The 19,743-nt window shown below is 38.5% G+C and overlaps 1 protein-coding gene across 2 annotated transcripts in view; it reads left to right on the top strand.

Moving 5' to 3' along the window:
• Positions 1–19,743, top strand: part of LOC149076464 (uncharacterized) — a 49,620-nt gene that overhangs the window by 1,769 nt on the left and 28,108 nt on the right. Inside the window, exons 2-6 of one of the 2 annotated variants that reach the window (XM_089244034.1) lie at positions 1,369–1,517; positions 5,200–5,373; positions 9,845–10,033; positions 12,684–12,895; positions 14,055–14,325. In XM_089244034.1, the coding sequence (XP_089100160.1) occupies positions 1,374–1,517; positions 5,200–5,373; positions 9,845–10,033; positions 12,684–12,895; positions 14,055–14,229 (894 nt within the window). In that variant the 5' untranslated portion in view covers positions 1,369–1,373 and the 3' untranslated portion in view covers positions 14,230–14,325. Of the gene's footprint in view, positions 1–1,368; positions 1,518–5,199; positions 5,374–9,844; positions 10,034–12,683; positions 12,896–14,054; positions 14,326–19,743 lie in introns of those variants that run through there. The other variant, XM_089244035.1, reaches the window with a different exon arrangement.

The following is a 19,743-nucleotide window of genomic DNA, read 5'->3' as shown; positions in this document are numbered from 1 at the left end:
CTTCTGCTTGTGAGTGAGTGAATGAGAAGGGCATTGTGCAAATGATCCCAACTTCAAGGTGCGAATGCGAGCCGATCTCCTCTTGCCATAGAGCAACAGGCCTACAAATGGTACAAATATTCAATCATTTCTCTTTATAGATGGCAGCACTGAAAAATCAGACACAATACTACTTATATATACGCACTTAGATTGTTAGGTACACGCGTTCTTACACTTCTGGCACAACTCACTAGGTAATAAATTGCCCATGGCAAGCATTTCAATCAGAGCATTCAATCTTAGAGCATTTCAATCAGAAGAAATGATCGAATATGAGTGAGTGAATGAGCAAGTAAATGCGTGCGAGTGAATGAGCAAGTAAATGCGTGCGAGTGAATGAGTAAATGGAACCGCAAACAGGTCATTGCTAGGGCAAGGGAACTGAAAATTTGGAAGCAATTGATTCACTCAGTCCAACTTGCCGATTGCGAAATTAAATAGAACTGCAAAACCGGCTCGTAACTAGTTAGCTCGTATTTAGTCACTCAATAGGTTTCACTCTCTCTCTCACACTAGGTTTTCACTCTGTCACTAGGTATTTTACTCACTCACCCAACCCCTCACTTATTTTCTCGATTGCTCACTGACTTGCACATTCACTCACTCATATGCTTATTGGGTCGATCACTCTTTGCCTCGCTTATTTGTTCATTAACTCGGTCATTTGTTCATTCATTCGCTCAATTGCTCACATGATCAACTCGAGAACAGAGAGATATCCAGGCTCTATCACACAAGGTGATTTCAGCACCACTTGATCACCGACTTGAGCTAGTGTCTCTAGGGCACTCACTCGTTTGCTCACTGATTTGCTCATTCATTCACTCATATGCTTGCTGGACCGGAACCAGTGTTCGGTGAAAAGAAAGAAATAATTAAATTTATTAAATCAGTTATGTGATTGAAGTAAATGAAAATAATCCCCCTCCACATCTGAAAAGTACTCACGGACCCTCCGGGACCACAGTTTTAAAAACAAGCCTTACATTGTTTCCTTTCCGTAAAAAGTAAAAAATCGTTAAAAGTGAATAATTGATCCCCAATTGATCTCCTAGCTGGAGTTCTGTTAGCTTCTCCGGGATATCGCTTATAACAGTGGTTCGTTCTGAACCTTTTCAAGCCCGCGGCCCGGTTTCATTCATTTTTGTGAGTCGAAGGATCGGTCTAACAAACGACTAACGGAAAATGAACGAAGAAAAAATGAAACAGCTAATCAACTCGCGTCCCGGCGGTTAGAAAACACTGGATTATAAGGATTAGGGCATGCCATATATACAGTTTAGTTAGGGAATAAAACAATGATCTATATGTTGTAAATTTTTGCAGAGACAATGAAATTACCTTTCATTACGTATTCGTCTGGAAAACCTGAGGAGAGTTATCGACCTCCGATAATTTTCATCCATTGTGGTGGCTTCTCCAAGGATCACTGGAAAGTAGTTGGACCGGTCATCGCCAGGAAAACAGGAAGATTGGTAATTCTAAACTATTTCTTTGATTGTAGTTTATAGCTCTACTTCGTGATGATCAGGGGCGTTGGAAGTGTTTCGAACCTGTGGGTGCTCGTCTTGAGTTCCATATAGGAAATTTCGATTTCTGAATCAATTCTGTGGGTGCTCGGACCTGTTTTACAAATTTTCGTGGGTGCTCGAGCACCCACAGCACCCCCGGCTCCGACGCCATTGGTGATGATTACGAACTGTAAGGTTTATCATTCGGAACTTTTAAAGTTATCGAGATGAGATACAGTGTGAAACATAAAGAAATATACGGTTTCCATATGCTGTAAAAAAATAACAACAACGAAGATACGGACCACAAGTGCGACTCTTTTAGGTAGATGTAGGGTTCCTAAACACCCCATGCTCACTTATCCACCATCTCTAAAGGAAATGTGACTACAGTATTTCTCTGTTCCCTATCCTGATTTTTTTTAACGATTAGACGTCACATTTAACAGAAAACTGGTTTTGCCGCTCCAAGTTGGAGGACAACGAGTCCACTCGGTTATTGAGGCACCTCAGATAGATGTTTTCATAAAGTGCGTTTTGCTACCGAACAAAGCCGCCCTTAGGGGTATGCGACAGGTGTGGTCGCATCGGACCCCGCTATTTGAGGGTGGGGGGGAGCACTTAGTCTAACATTTAGCTTCAATTTCCATCAATTCTGGAATTCTTTCATGATAGCTCTGAATTTTCATCAATAATGGGATTTTTTCTTTCACTAATTCTGCAGTTTCATCAATTCTGAAATTCTCAGTCTCGTTCATTCTGAATTTCCATCGATTCTGGGTTTTTTTTCCCTTTCATTGAATCTGAATTTCCATCAACTCTGGATTTCTTTCATCAAAACTGAATTGTCATTGGTGCTGGGATCATCTTTCAACAATTTCTTACTTTTTTTTTAATTCATCGATTCAAAATTTTCATTACTTTTTGTGTTAAAATATATGCAGGGTGATTAAAACCTCAACGTTCAAGGGAGGTAGAAAACGTACGTTAGGGGAGGTAGAAAACACAAAACAGAATCACATAGGAATGTACAACCAGAAACCCCAACCTGATCAGCTGGAGGACAACGAAGAGATGTCAATAATGGGTGAAAAAACTCTTTATTCAGCGATACTTTACACGAGGATACTTCGTGTACACGTTGTTTCACAAGTGCTCAAAGTTATTACCATCCACGGTTATGCACAAAAAAAGAAAATAAAAGAAAAAAAAGACTATTTTTTTGTGATTCTGTTTTGTGTTTTTATGTTTTCGACCTAAACGTTTGTACGTTGATTTTTGAATCAACCTGTATATATAACTAGCTACAATACCCGGCGCTGTTCGGGTTTTCTCAATATACTGGAAGCATTGAAGAAATGACAAACCATTGTAAATTCATAACCACGTCTGAGACGCATTGTTTGGGAACCACGTTAACCATAGTAAACATTTCGAAAGTCATTATTGAGGCCCACGAGCCATCGTTGCTCGACGGTTTTTTGCTCACCCCAGGCACTTGCCTGATCTGACACACACACACACACACACACACACACACACACACACACACACACACACACACACACACACACACACACACACACACACACACACACACACACACACACAGAAAAAGACAATAAAAAAATCAATTTTATACACATAGATTGTGTGTTTATATATTTTTTGTGTTTTTGTGACACTTTTCAGCATTCCTGCATATTCTGTGAAACTGCATGAGTCTTTGGGTGCCTATAACCTCTCCAAAATACATAACAATCGGCACTAAGGAACCCCGAAATGATTTTCGTTTTGAGTCCCGTGTATGATAAGGGCCGCTCTGTTACCGAGGAAAGTGGCGTAGACGATGTGCGTCAGCCAAAATGGCTGCGTCTCACGTGGAGAAGACATTTTGGCGTTCTCGAATTCAGCGACTCCATAACTGTTGTGCAACAAGATTCTCAATTAATTTGGAGAATAAATTTGCCGCTGTTACATCTACTAAAGACTCAACTTATCTAGAAAGAAGACTTTCGTGAGACAATAAAAAAAAGAAAGGCTTTCTTTATGGACACAGCATTAGAACACATTAGTGACGCGAGACGCGCTTTTTCGAAAGTTTTAACAACTGGCTGATGCGAAGATGAATCCAGGAAAGAAAATTCAACTGCTTCTACGGGGAATGGAACAAACGTCCTTTCACATGCCGGATTAGCACGTTAGACTACTACGCTATAGAAGCGACGAACTTAGCTTGTATGCACTGAACGGGACCGTGCATGGATAGGCAGACCTAACTCAACCAACAGCTCACATACACTGAACATTTGCCACCATATGGCGATTTATCTGAAGATTTTATGTCACTCTCCGCTATTCATATGAAGGTTTTAACAACTGGCTGATAAATGCACTGATGAGAGGACGTGGGTTTGGTTCCCTGTAGAGACAGTTGAATTTTCTTTCCTGGAATTTATCTTTGCATCGGCCGGTTCTTAAAACCTTCGCATGAATTTCGGAGAGTGACGTCATCTTCAGACGAGCTCTTTCGCCTACGTCAATTCCCCCATTGGTCACAAACTTTATGAATGCATCTACCTAGGACTGTTTTACAGCATCTGGAAGCTGTATATAGTCAAACTTGGTTAATTCAAAGTCCAAGGTCACTGGAAAAAGGTCGAATTATTCAAATAATCAATACTGGATCTGTAAACTGACTACAAATTCAACTTTATCATCAAAGTTCACATAAGAAAATAATTATCAATCATTAAAATTTTATCACGAGTTACGGAACTGTTTCCCAAAGTTTAATCATTAATAATTATAATAATTTGATCTCAGCCGCTACATTAATCCATTGTTCTGGAATCTCAGCATCACTCTGCAGAATTTCTTCACCATGTTCAAAGTCTTATCAACGGAAACAGTTCATCATCATCTGTTTTGAAACCATTTCTCAAGTTTTTGCTTATCGTTCTTATGCTATCAAGAAAGTAAACGTTCATTAATGAATCTGAACTTTTCGATACTTTCCATACTCTTAATGGCGATGAAAAGAATCAGATTTTGAACCGTTACTCCTTGATCTCTAGATTTAATAACATAATCGGTATCAAGTGGTACCTATTCTTCAATTCACTGCAGCTGGACAATGTTGAAATGAGCATTGAACTATTAACGAAAGAGCAGAAGGGAAAAACACACAGGATTTCTCTCTCTCTCTCTCTCTCTCTCTCTCCAAATTAATTTTTTTTAAACAAACCACCAAGATTATTTTGTTATTTAACAACTTGATCAAGAAAAGCAAAGTCTTTCTTCTTGTAGAATTTTCCTACACTAAACTTGCTCATACAAAATATCATGATTTTTTCCCTCTTCAACTTCGAATTATACAAAAAATTTGAAAACAAAAGTTCGAATTAAACAAAAAATGTTAACATTAAATTAAATAGATAACTCGCTAACTAATAGATAACTAAATTCAAATTATCAGAAATTCGAATGAACCAAGTTCTACTGTATTTTTTTTATGAATCATTCGTACGTATTCTATATAGTAATCATTACATATCAGTAAAAAAGATACTCGGGGTTTTTCAACTATTCCTTCTACGTGAGTAATTTAAATGGATTTCAGTAAAATTATTCTTTTTTTTATTAGGCGTACGCGGTAGACTTGAGAGATCACGGAGAAAACGAATGGAGCGACCACTTTTGCGCTGTCAAGTGTGCCGATGATATCGAAGAATTCATGGACGAGCAAAATATAAAGGTCGCCGTACTCATTGGACACTGCATCGGTGCAACCATTGCTCTACACGTCGCTATGCGTCGTGTATGTAATCAACTACTTTTTTACAGCTTGACATTCACGAATGAATGGTTTTTTTTTCTCTCTCAAAATATCACCGTTTTGCATATTAAACAACACGAAGTACAAAAATATTGTTTTCATACATGGAATATTAGTCGTAATATACAGATTTTGTGGTTAATGATGGGATTCAATATATGGGATGTCATCAAAAAGCTTGTGTGAGCATAAACACGTACAGAAGTATGCATATATAGGGTGTCCTATAAGTGCTATCACTACTTTTATCTCATCAACCGTCCATCGTAGAGGTACGAGTCCAATTTAAAAAATGTTCAACCAGCGTTCAAAATTTACCCTGTAGCACTTTTGAGAGTGGAAAATAGTGTGTAACAAAATAAAAAAAAAATCTAAATTTTTATACAGTCCCCTTGTTCTCTAACTTCCAATTAAAAAGTTGTTGCCCTGTCTCTCTTCATGCCAACAAAAAAATCCGCATGTTTCTAAGTGCAATATTCGCAGAGATATTTGAATTTGAAAATATATACCCTGTATATATATGAAGAGAATGCGTGTATTCGAATTGGAATTTATACAGGGTGTCCTGGAGCTCTATTGCCAGGACACCTTCCGACTATTTTCTCTTCTTCGAAATAACGTTCCTTCTTTGTAAACTTTTTCTCATTTACTTACTTTTGAGCCATGCCCCCCCCCCCCCCACAAGGGATGGGCTGACAAGGCTCCAGCTCTGGGGCCTGGGAGGATTTTAATCATTTTTTTTGTTTTTTCTCGCTATAAATTCATCATAAAGGGGGCCCCGTGAAAGTCTGGTCGAAGGGTTCGTAAAAGATCCCAGCCTAGGGGCCCCTGCTTCGGGCACATTCCTCTGTGAGCTTAAAAGCCACTTGCTCTCTTCCGACTTACTTTGTTACTTAACATAGAGGCCGTCTGCATACCCCACCCCCACAAGGGGTGGGCTGACAAGGCTCCAGCCCTAGGGCCCGGGACAATTTCCACAATTTTTTTGCTTTTTCACGTTATAAATTCATCGTAAAGGGGCCCGTGAAAGTCCGGTCGGGGGGCCCGCAAAAGATCCCATCTTAGGGCCCTGCTCCGAAATGTTTGGGTCATGGCTGTCTGTACTTCCGATCTTCGGCTGAGGCGGTATTCTTTATATATGCCCTAAATTACTCTTAACTCGTTTCTCTTCTATTCTATTTTGACAACTATTGTATCTCGGAGATGTCGGCTCCCGACTTTTCCTCCTGCCGAACGCTTGATCATTGTCGGCTGCTTCCCGATTCATTCAGTGGTTACAGGATCCCCCCATGCCACCCCATATCCCAGCTCCATGCTTCCCAGAAAGGAGATTTTTAGAGAGTTTTGGAGAGTGAGAGTTCTGAGCTAGTAGAGTGAAGATGCTTGAACTTAAAGGTGCTTCTAATAGAAACAGTCTCGATGCACAAGTTATGAAGAATAAGGACGAGGTAGAAGACTCATGTTCATTTGTGTCTCAACTTTGGCACGATGTTATAATTCATTTTGCTTCCAATTTAATTTCTAAAAAGTTTCAATAATTTAATAAACTATAGTCATTCTCATTTGCCTCATTATTGTTTTCACAACTGCGTTGTACATTCTTTAATGTTTAACGTAATTGATTGGGGGGGGGGGAGACAATACGCCACTCAACAATATGGCACCCCTACTCACATAATGAAGAGCAACGGAAAAATTTCAGACACTGTGTGAGAGGGGAAAATGTTTTTCTTTCGGACATAGGCAAACTACAGTAATAAGGAAATAAATATCGTCCCCTTTCCTTTCTCACTGTGTAACCGTAAACCGGAACTACTTTGCGACTGCGGGTGCAACTTTGTGACACCCATGCCTTATAACACACTTTCAAATTTGCCGGACTTTTCAAAGCGGTTGAGGGAGAAAATACAGTATTTCAGGAGAGTGTGCCCAGACGATGCTGTCAACTGTTGGTGACTCTCGGAAGTGTATGCATGGTACGGGAACAGTCCTGCAAGGCCGCAACTAGATGCTTGGTCACCCGAGACAAGCGCGCATTTTGACGCCCCCTTGTAATGTTGAAGGAGAGGTTTCAGAATAAAATTTGCGCCACCTCGTGTCCAGCGCCTCGTACCCGCCTGCTCTCCCCCTCCCCCCCCACTAGTTGTGGCTCTGCAGTCCTGTAATTTTATTTTATCCTATTTTAGGTAATGAATGTGCATTGAGTGATTTTCAGGAAGGTGTTGAAACTCTTTGTGCTGGTGTACGAAATATAAAGCGAGGTGTGGATTTCAAAATGATTTCATTTGAATACATATTTTATTATAATAATTCAGTGAAAAGAGTATTTTGGTACAAGTTAATTTGCACTTGAATTTTTCAACAAAATATGTGAGACTTGCAGAAGTGTGGTACAACTTTGTGACAAAAAAAAAAAAGGTGAGGAAAATCGAGGGAGAGAGAGAAAATGAATCTGTAAAAGAAAATGTAAGTGAAACCTTTATGGAGCACCTGAATCAGCAAAGAATGAATTGACAGACAAGAAATAAAAGAATCAATATGACTCCTGGGACGAGCATCTTTGCGCTGGATTTATGCAAATATCCAAGTACCTTCTGCATGTAGCACAATAAGTGTCAAAAAGAATCAGAACAGAAATATGTTCATCATGTGAAAATGATGCAGAGTCTGTTGTGTGGGCAGAATCAGATGACAGCTGGTATGAAGCAGACTACTACTACTTAACCGAACATGCACCTCGTACACATTCTTCTACGGAATTTCTAATGAATCGGCACATGCCGGAATGTGTGTTCTGAGTGTATGCTTGGCCCTAACGTATTTATGTTGTTAAGTTGCGCTTGTTTCGTGTTCATGCTCTGAATCAGAAGCCGATGGCATTCCTACGATCAGGGAGGAAGATAAAAACGTAAGAGTTTATGTTGTAGTTTTTGAGGGTTAATATATGTTATATCCAGGAATGATTACGGATATTAGTAAAAACGAGGTAGTCTAGTGAATATGATGGGGGAAAACATTGGGGAAATAACTTAATGAGAAAGACGAAATCTGATACCAAGACAACGAAATAGCGTGCAGGGTAAATGCTCCTAAGAATGTAGGGAAGCGAGACATTTTTTGTTTCTGGAACAAATGAGTTGTCCGCAGAAGTATAATTATTAATATAATCGAATTACATATAATCAAATTTTTTTGTTTTTCTACATTATTTTCCTGCATTTATTCTCAATTATTGCGTTTATATATTCGTTTAAACTAATAAATCCATTATATAATTTTCTGCCAAAATTATTCAATATTTTTTCACTTTTGTCTTTCAGAGTCCCGAAGTAACAATACGCAAGTAAAACTTTCTGACACATGTTAAAATATAAACGATATAAATAGGGGAAAATCTGGCCGTCACAAAGTTGTACTACATATAAGCAAGGGTAACGTTGGTGACAGTCATTTAGTGAAATATCATCTGCCCAAAAAATAATCATCATCTCAAAAGACGAGTAATGATTATATGACCTCTAACATAATATTTTTAAAAAGTATTCATTTTCTCTCTAGAAACTTTACAAAAACACTGCCACAATTTAGCCCGGTTTAATGTATATTCGTGTGGGTAGAAAATATTCTTTTTCTTTTGTTCTCTCTCTTTTATTGCCAATTAAATACTTTAACTGTGCGCTGAATAAAAAAAAAATTATTTGGTATATTAAATTCTTTAGCTAAAATTATTTGTCTTGACGTGCAATATCAAACTTCCTACGTAGTAGAGTTCTGGGACATCCTGTACAGGAAGTACGCTGAAACTTCGATACTACAATACTCTTGAATTTTTTTTCCTTGGGGGCAGGAAAAAATATCGTAGTAAAGAAGTTATCGTTATATCGAGAGGTAGCACTATCATCAGGCGCAACCAAATTTATGTTGCTGTTTTCATCCCTCTCGATTCGGCATTGTTAGCACCATCATAAAAATGCATTTTTTGAGTGCTTATTCACAGAAAAAAATTGTAATTGATTAGGTGAGGAATAAAATTCAGTGTGTTAGTTTTTCTACCCTGTAAATAATTTTGTGAACACTACTTTTGTGTATTATACAGAAAATAGTTTCATGCCAACTTCATTAATATTTCCCAAAGGGTAGACAATGCAAAATAACGATGCTCTTGAAAAAATAAAAACTGGTGAGGAATTTAAAAATATATTGAAGGTGATTTTTACCGAAATATAGAGAATATCGTTGTAGCACTTTCGAAATCTCCTCAAAAAATATCGTAACAGAGGGATTTATCCTGGTAAAGGATATCGTTGTAAGGGAAGTTCAACATTTTAGATTATAGGCAATTCCAAATACCATTTGAAAAATATCGTTGTAAAGGGATTTATCGTTGCATGAAGCATCATTGTAGAGAGGTTTATCGTACTTGATTTGAATACGTACATATGTATCATTGCAGCCTGACAGAATCGAGATGATATTGTTAGAAGAGATGCACGTATATTTTCCTGACAGCGGTGACAGTAGAGAAATGTGGTTGACGTTAATAGAAACGTTTAGAAATGCTGTTCAAATGATTCCAAAGGGACTCGATGAAGATGAAGCTAAGATGCTTTTCCTTCTTTATGGTATGGCCAAAGATCTAACGGTGAGTTTGTTTGATTGAACTTTTACAATTATCGTGTGCTTTGGGGTATATAACAAATGAATTGTTTGTGATAGAACGAGTTATTTTCGAACACAACGCGTCGTTTCGGCGGTTAAATTAGTCTCATACATACGTTGTTGTCGTGTCCGGTCTAGAAAGTCATTGAGCATAGAAGGACCGGGCCACACCTCACTTCAAATCTCTCAGCAAGATATCGAAGTGTTCCCGAAGGATGGAAGTGTCCAGGAATTTTATTAAGGCGCGTATACATTAGCACGTAGATCATGCAATGAAAGCATTCGCAATTGGTTGTCCATTAATTTGTATGGTGTTGTGAACGATTCTTGAACTGTTTTCACTGGACTCACGTGGAATCGCTTTTTTCAACGAACACAAAGGAAAGAAAGGAAGGCAAAGGAAGTTTGTATACCCATGAGCGCGAAGCGGGTCGTGCGTTGCGAGATCGGCGCGCTAGTGTAAGTAACACAGACGCTCACCGAATTTCAAGGACGCACCCGGCGCAGAGAGGCAATCAACGGGTGTTGTATGCGAGATTGTTAAAATAATCGTTGTTATTGGGCCGATTGCCCGGTAATTATGTTTCGGAGTACAAATCGATACGCTATTACAAAGGCGGTTTCGACAGCTGGCTGATGCGAAGGTAAATGACTCATTCCATAACAAAGCAACCAAAAAATAGAAGGTAAGTTGCATGCCCAACTCGGATTTTTTTTCAAATTCGGCACACGTACAGGTAGTGCTGAGGTATGAGATTACCCAAATTTTTAACGATCTGCTCCGCGTATTTGTGGAGCTACATGAAGTTTGTGGAACCATTGAAAAAACCGAAAGAAGGGTTTTGCTCTATTTTTGTACAGCAACTGTGCTGAAGCAAAATAGGAGTGATAGGTATCTATGAAAACAGTATTTTCTGTATATTCAGAATAAAAATATTGTAACATCTGAGTAGAAAGTGGGAGAATCATCTCACACCTTGAACTTAAGCTCCTAATTTTTGAAATTTTTAATTTTATCGAAAATCCTCCATTACTTTCAATAACAAAAAGCTTGAAAAACCAGGTTTTTTCAAATTTTAATGTGTATAAATGGTATTGTTGAAACTTTCTGTTAACTCAATTTCTTTGTGTCGCGTTACTTTTTTGGTAAATATTTTAGCTCGAAAGTAACTTTTTTTCGAGCAGAAAATCGAATTTCGGCCATTTTGGCAGTCATTTTTCTCAGAAAGGGCACGCAGATAGAGCTTTCCATTTCATTGGATACAAACAACAGATATGTCTGCTATTCATTAAAAAATAATTTACTTTTGGGAAATACATACTTAAATAGATATTTTTACTACAGCTCTAGAGCTCTAGATGCGATTTTGGCCATATATTGCCTGTCATGTAATTTTTTTTTTGTTTTTACTGCTACTAAACCATACATGCATCTCGCCCACATTCTTCTGCTGAACTTCTAACGAGTTTGTACATTTTGGAATGTTTGTGTCCTTGTTGTGAACCTGACGTAAAGTTTGTTTCTGTGTAATGCTAAAAGAAATTTCTTTAATTTCGCTGTAAAAGCCTTGAAGCAAGATTTTCATTCTTGTCAACAATTGCTGACGTATTACGAGTCACCACGGTTACAAGTTTGTTCATAGGAAGATGGTATTTTTTCTAGACGCATAATTTCATATAGTTTGCCATAAAGACAGAAATAACTTCTCTTGTTGTGATTTCGTGAATAAGAAACATTTCTAAAAATTCTTCAGTTATGTTCCGTATTAGCCTGTGGAAACAGTCATTTGCGTCACGTCCATGAACACCCGAATTTTCGTCGAGCACTATTGAAAAACAATGTACACTTGGGGTACTACTTTCAACTGGTCACGCAATTATCAGATTTCGCTGTTATTCCTCGACCCCACAACATGTCTCGATACAAAAATATCATTTAAGAACGATATTTTCAGCAGCATTTATCACCCTAAAATTCCTGAACCAAGGGACCCCCCCTATGAAAAACTTCGATTGTTTCGCCCAAATGTAGCCGATTTCGTATATGTTGAGCCTGTAATGCTTTTTTTTGGACAACACAAAAAAACACTTTTTAATAAAAAAATTATTTGCTAGTTTTTTTTTAAACTAAAAAAAAACTGTATCTTTTTAAATCTTGTTTAAAAAAAGCATAACCCTTTTCTTTCGGTTTTTCAATGGTTCCACAAAATTTAAATTCATATAAATGTAGCTCCACGAATATGCGGAGCAGATAGTTAAAAATTTGGGTAATCTCATACCTCGGCACTGCCTGTACGTGCGCCAAATTTGAAAACAAATCCGTGTTGGTCGTGCAACGTGGAATAAGCCAAATACAAGAAAGAAAACTGGCCTTGCGGGAAATCGTACCCAGGTCGTCTCACTTGCCGGATGAGCACCCTAGACCATAGTTTCCCAAACTTTTTGTTCCATCGCCCCCTTCTTCAGAGAAATTTTTCTCTCATCGCCCCCCAACTCAAGCGAACCCATAGGATCCTATATTATACCCGTGGCTTCTATTGCCCCCTTGATTGCCCAACCGGTGTGCCGGGGCACACCGGTTGGAAAAGACTGTCATACATAATTTGTGGATAACAACGTCATTTGCATTTCAGGGAACTGCCAGTTCAGAAAAACAGAATAAGAAAGTGAACAAGGATTTCGTTCCAATTCGTCGACGAGACGACGGTGTTTGGGAATCTTCGATGAATATTGATGCCTTGGAGAGCTACATCAGAAATCCTTGCTCTTGTCGGGAAGACTACGGGGATCGTACATTTGATGGACCGGCAGTTACGATTGTCAGCCCAAAAGAAGGAATTATGAGGTATGTTCTGTATTTTGAGTCTGGGGAGGGGGGTCATTTAAGTATTACGTCAGCATCGGGAGGGAGGGAGATTCGGGTTTGTTGACTTTTGATGACGGGAGGGGGGTTTGAATGATGATTACGTCACCAACCACCCTTTATGGAAATATTAACTGTTTTAAATGACATCTCTTTACTTTCTGTATTTTGTGTGTATTTAATATTCCCCTGAAAAACTTGATTACGGCTGGTATGGGTTCCCCTTGCGCTTTCTAGTCAAAACCACAAATCCGCAATAATTTTATCATCGCATCGATAGCTAATTAGGAAGGAATACTCCAAATTACTCAAACGGTAGGTTTTTGAACACCGGTCTTTGCCATTTACTGATTAACATCTCTGGAGTTTATAGAAACCATGATGGAGAGGGCGAGAGCTCAGTACTCGGTGCTTCATACCCACGATATATTAACGAGAATGACGGTCGATTTTCAAAGCTCATGCAGATGATACAAAAAATGACATGGCTGACAAGCTCGCCAAAGACGGAGCGAGCCATAATACAGTGCAGGTAATAACCGGATATAGCAAAGCACAAATAAGCAAAATACTTGAAAAACGTTGTATCATGGAATGGCAAATTTCATACTTTACTTTTTAAGACTTTACCTGGCCTTAAAGGCAGCAATTCACGCTACGGCTGAATATTTCCCCGCACACACTTCGGTCAGTTGTCGAACATACCATCTTGCGAATTCACATGGTATCTGAAAATGATGGCCGAAATGCAGTAACAACTGTAAAAGTGTTTAGCAGTTGTTAAAATTGTAAACGTTTGCCTAAATGCGCCATTTCTTAACAAAACGCCCTCTGGTGGTGACATGTGCAACTAACCCCCCCCCCCCACCACCACCACAAAAACAAATTGCCATCACTTTATGAAATTTCACACTTTTCTGATGACTGGTTTCTCCCGTAGACTACTTTAAAACAGGGTCTTTTAATTATGGACGCCCCCTGTATTTTGCAGAACACATTCGTAGTGGCACCCGTATCAAAAATAATCTTGATTGTGGCACGGTTTGGAGAGAGGTTGGCCACACCTGCTTTACACACAATTCAATTGCTTATCATTGATTAGCTTATACGTATCGAGAATATGTTTCTTTTATTTCAACAGCGCAAAGCTTTCGGAAATATTCAAAATACATTTTCCGAATGCAAGAGTGGTGAAAATTAGCAGGGACCAGCTTTTAATTCACCAATTTTTCGTCGATGAATTCAACGCTATCGTTACAAGATCCATAAACGAGAATTCTACTGGAAACCCTCATATCCCAAGATCGAAATGCTAAACGAAAAAGATATATATGAAAATTTTACCGACACCGCGATCAAAAATGAAGAAAGACATTTTTGTTATAAACATCAATAAAAGCTTTGGATCTGAATTTTTCATCTGGAAATATATGTATTTATTTTATAATTTTTGTGATTGTGTTTTTAATTGGGTTGCTTTATTTTTGAAATATATGATATCCATATTTTTTATGGGCATCTATTTCTCAGCCACCTCGTTGCGCATTTTGCCTGTTGTATTTGCATTTGTACAAAATGAAGAATTTTCTTTTTTACGAAAAAGCAACACACACATGAAAACTGACTTTAATGCATTTGGATATACAGTCGACGCAGCTTATTAGAATCACGGACAATGTTATCATTCAGGTATTGTTATTACTTCTGTGCAAGGAACGGACCAAAAGGGAAAAAGATTCGTTTATAGTTATCGGGACTTTTCGGATCTATCAAAGTTTTTCCGTGAAAGTTTCTTTTGCAGGTCGCTGTCATCTCTTTCTTTCTCAAGGGGATCTTATGAAACGTGTTGTGTACATTAAAAAAAGTATCATATAATTTATGATATGCTTAATTATATGCTTCACAATGGTTGAATGCGGGAGTTTGTCTTAAATGATTTAAAAAAAAAAAAAAAGAGGTCCCGTTTTAGAATAGAATAAAAATGGAAACGAATGAACATTTTGCGGGAAAAAAAATCAGTTATCCCGTTTTTCAATATCCGTTTACCACTGTAAACGGGATGTATGGTCACCGTACTTTCAAGCGGGACTCCTTTCAGATATAGTTACCATTCTGTTATTGTTATCAGAAACTCCGAGTCCCAATGTGATCAAACGGTGTGGACTGTATCTGTTCATGAATTTTGTTTTCGACTCAGTTACTCATTTAATACCCTGAATATAAATTATGCATATTGTTTGTCTTATTCATTCATCACTTTGCGCTCCAAAATTCCTTTTTCGGCACTTCATTGCTACTTTATAGTTCGTACTTTCTAGTTCCACCGCCCCCTCTTCCCCCGGAATCATCATTGCAGGATTTTTAGCATATGTTTTATAACGTATTATAAGCTATCCAAAAAAAGCACAAGCTAACATCTAGGCAGGGGCTTAATCTGTAATTGTAACGAGCCGTTATAACAATGAAGTGAAGCAGACGCAGCAAATTAAAATGATGGATAATTTGTATTAGCATTTGGGTATTGTTATCAGTTTCGATAAGTACGGAACGTACCAATATGGGGAAAAATCGTTTATAGTTATCAGGACTTCGGTTTTCGTTATTATTTATTTTTTTTGTAAAAAGTTTCTTCTTTTTGCATATTTTCCATCTAAGGTTGAAGTGGTCTCATTTTCCCCCCGTACATTATTGCTATCAATTTGCTATACCAGTGTGTCCCAACATTTTTGATGTTGCGGACACCCTGTAGCGGCAGAAGGTCAATTTCGACGCCATCTTTTCGTAAAATAAAAAATATACAAATACAACGCCACAACAGGCAAATTGCCCAACGAGGTGGCTGACTTAAGAACATCATGGATCCCCGAGCCATTTTTTGGAGGCCCTACCTACTACTGCTACACCACACATGCAACCCCCTACCCCTCCTCCCCCGCGGAACCCCCAACGAATCGGTACATTCGGGAATGTGCGTGTACGTGTAGTGAAACCTGACGTGAAGTTTTTGTTTCTCTGTAATGCTTGTTATGTGTAGTGCTGCCATCTGCCACCAGTTTTTCTAACTATGAGTGAAGTGTTATGATTGAATGATTTATCGTTGTAGGACTGTTCCTCTCTGTGGCGAGAGTTTTTAACGGGGAGATCGGCTCGCATTTGCGCCTTGAAGTTGGGAACCACAGAAAACCAACTTTCAAAAATGTATTTTTTTAAATAAATTTTCATATAAAAAAACACTGGAATAAATTGCGAATTCACAGCAGAAAATTTGTCTTCATGTAATGGTAGTAAATGAAAATGATTCCACGGACTCCTTACACAGTACTCGTGGACCCCCCCCCCCCAAAGATTCCGCGGAGCACAAGTTGAGAAACTCTGCGCCGCACTATGTTGGAGGTCACAAGGCTCCCTTATTTTTTGTGACACGAATTTCCGTACTCAGTTTACAAGAACCTGATCGGCCGTAATAGCCACTATGATCTATGAATGGGTAGAGCTTCTTTTACAATTTCTTTCTTTAAGAAGGGTTTACACTACAAAAGTTTTGCAAAAGTTCTTTTATAAAACTTGCAAAATGCAACTAATAAGCTTATCGTTTAAATTCGACCGAATGCAATCGGTAAGCTCATTGGTTGTATATGTCAAGTTTTACATAAAGGAAGTTTTCTAAAACTTTTAGAGTGTAATGCTGGGGTTTACGGGAATTTCGCCTCCGACATTTCGCTATGGGAAATTTCACCTCGGGCATTTTGCCCTGTCCATGTCGCCTGCCCTGATTGTGTGAGTCACCAAGTGAGTGTGCGAGCGACTGTATGAGTGAATGAATGACAGTAAGACTGACCAACTGGGTGGGTGATTGACCGTTTGAGTAAGTGGCCGTATGAGTGACCAAGTGTGTGACCATATGAGTGACCGTATGTGTGACCAAGTGAGCGGACGAGTGACCATATGAGTGACCAAGTGAAGGGGTGAGTGACCATATGAGTGAACGAGTGAGTGGGTGGCGTGGTGGTCAGATGCTCGTCTACCACCGTGAAGGTTGTTGTAACGGTCCCAGGTTCGAACACGAGAGGGGATATAGATAAGATATTCTCCCTGACGAGCTTGAGGCGACCACCGATAGACAGCGCCTTCGTTTCCAACCCCTCTCATTAATAGCAGTAAATTGCAATATAGCGATATGGCCAAAGTTGGTGTTTGGGAAGTAGTATGTGACCAGATAAAAGACCAAATAGTGTGGTATACGGTCACTAACTTGATCACTCATACGGTCACTAACCTGATCACTCATACGGTCACTAACCTGATCACTCATACGGTCACTAACCTGATCACTCATACGGTTACTAACTTGATTACAGAAATGGTTACTCATACTGTCACTAACGTAATTACCAAAATGGTTACTCATACTGTCACTAACGTAATTACAAAAATGGTCACTCATACGGTCAGTCAAAATAGGTCCGGGAGAAATGTCCGGGGTGAAATGTATCGCTGATGAATCGTACTGGGGAGAAATGTCAGGGACTTGGCATCCTGAGAGAAATGTCGGAGGAGAAATTTCCGGATCCCAATGCCGGCCCCATAGTGAAGGTATGTGTATATATATAAGGCCAGGATTACAACATAAACGTTTCCTACAAGTTTTTTTATGAAAATTAAAAAATGCAACCATTAAGCGCAGTGCCGTAACTAGCCATTCCTGTGCCCTGTGCAAGAATTTGCATTTAGGCCAATTCTGATCTATTCTGGGCCCCCCCCCCCTTCCAAGTGGGCCCTGTGCGGGTGCACTTGTTGCACCTGCCTAGTTACGGCACTGATTAAGCCCTATGGGTTACATTTCCTCGAATGTAACCGATAAACTTACTGGCTGCATTTATAAAGTTTTATGAGAGAACTCATTACCTACTCAAGTAGAAAAAATTCCCTTTCATAGTCAGTTTTTTTGCGATTCATTACATTCACAGTTCCTCGAAGAGAAGGCTTTCACAAAGGAGGGGCTCCTTCAAACCAAATACCAGATTATTATTTATTTTTAGAATAAGAAACGTAAACCCCAATCCCTCCTTGGGAAGAAGAAGAATATGTGAGCCCCCCCCCCCTATTTTAAGAATATTCTGTGTACCCTACAGATGGAATGATACATTTTGAAAAGTATCGTAATTCGTAATTCACATCAGACAGTTCCACTAACTCCTTACAATTTATGAATAAAATGAAAAGATTTTAGCTCAAAGCGGGAAAAAAATCCTGTTTTGGAAAGATGTTCCAGACTCTGCCACGAAACTGGGCTGGAAGAGATCTCGGCAACGGGATAAGTCCAGTGGCAAAGTTCTGGCGTTCATTCATTCATGTTTTGGAAAGATTGAGAAAAAAAATTGCACTATATACAGGGTGATTCAGAAGAGATGGGAAAATCTTTGAGGTGGTAGGGGGGAAAAAATATATATATATATATAAATGTATATTATGCATTTTTTTTTTGTCGAAATTTACCAATATTAGTGCCTGATATTGGTAAATATAACTGTAAATTGTGATATAGCTGTAATATGCAGTATAGTGACAAAACATTGTAAAAGTTCTATATATTTGGAGCACAGGGTGTCCCTATAAAAAAAGTTAATTTTTCTATTTTGATAACTACACAAAACCTCTCTTGCGACATAAAAGACGTATCTGACATCCACACGTTATCTGGATACTTTTCTATAATTGAAATTACGCCTCTAGGATCAACGTTTCACCAGAAATTTGCGGTGCCAGGTGTTAGCTATGCAGTTTGTATAGTCAATCGCTGTTACCAATCCTGTTTTTTCCCCAAAGATTTTGAGATCTTTTTCTCTTGGAGATGCAGACCTTATTCTTCAAAGATGGATGACGAGTCTGCTCTCACTTAGCTTCTCTCGTCGTAGCTAAGATCAATCTGATGTGAATGTTAGTAATTAAGTTACAAGTTTTTGAATTGAATGTGATTCGAACTTTTTGTTTTTTTGCATTCCTCTCCTGATCTTCGAATTCACAAGTTCTGTTGTTTGTAATTTTGAAGAACAACGAAAGACAGTTTGGTATCAACAAAATTTATTGTATCCTACATATTGAAGTTGCGTCTCAGTATGAATGTCGGGCCACCGTGTTTGTTAACCACGTCTCAGCATGGAGGGGCGGGACGTGATTGAAATATACTCAATGTTTGAACAGCAAGAGATTTATGAAATCAAATACAGGCTGTCCCAAATTGTTTGCACAGCGGATATCTCTGCAACCGTTGACCTTAACAACATGCTTCAATTACAGGTTTTAAAATGATGTGCGGTTACTCAAAACGTCTTAAATTTTCCAAAAAGATCGTAGACATAAAAAAAAATGAACTTTTAATGTAAAGCCTGTGAGCTAAAACTTCCAATTAATGAAATATAAATGCGGCTCTGAGAAGACATTTACAAAAAAAATTTGCATCTTTTTAAATGCAACAGTATATTAGGTGGGGGAGCCAAGTTCTTCTCAGAAATTTATTGTTTGAAAAAAAACAGGATACAGAAAAGAAAAAAAAGCAAGAAATATCTTCTCAGAAATAATCCCCATCATTATCTACGAAATCCAATCATCGATGTGTCAATTTTTTGAAAACTGATGACTTCATTTTTTTTGGCCTCTTCAGAAGTGTTCAATTTGCTCTTCTTCAAGTGATTCTGTAGAGCATAGATTTCCATCTGGTGTTCCACGATGTAAAAGTTTTATTTCCATTGGTTTTTAAATGTTTTTCACAGCAAATATCTTGAGTATTACTATAAATATATTGGAGATATCTCATGAAAACACCCCTGCCC

Source organism: Pholcus phalangioides, unplaced genomic scaffold, assembly GCF_987345545.1.
Source record: "Pholcus phalangioides strain wild (caught in Gottingen) unplaced genomic scaffold, Ppha-v1.0 ptg000015l_1, whole genome shotgun sequence".
NCBI lineage: Eukaryota > Metazoa > Arthropoda > Arachnida > Araneae > Pholcidae > Pholcus > Pholcus phalangioides.
This window is presented reverse-complemented; position numbering and strand designations above follow the sequence as displayed.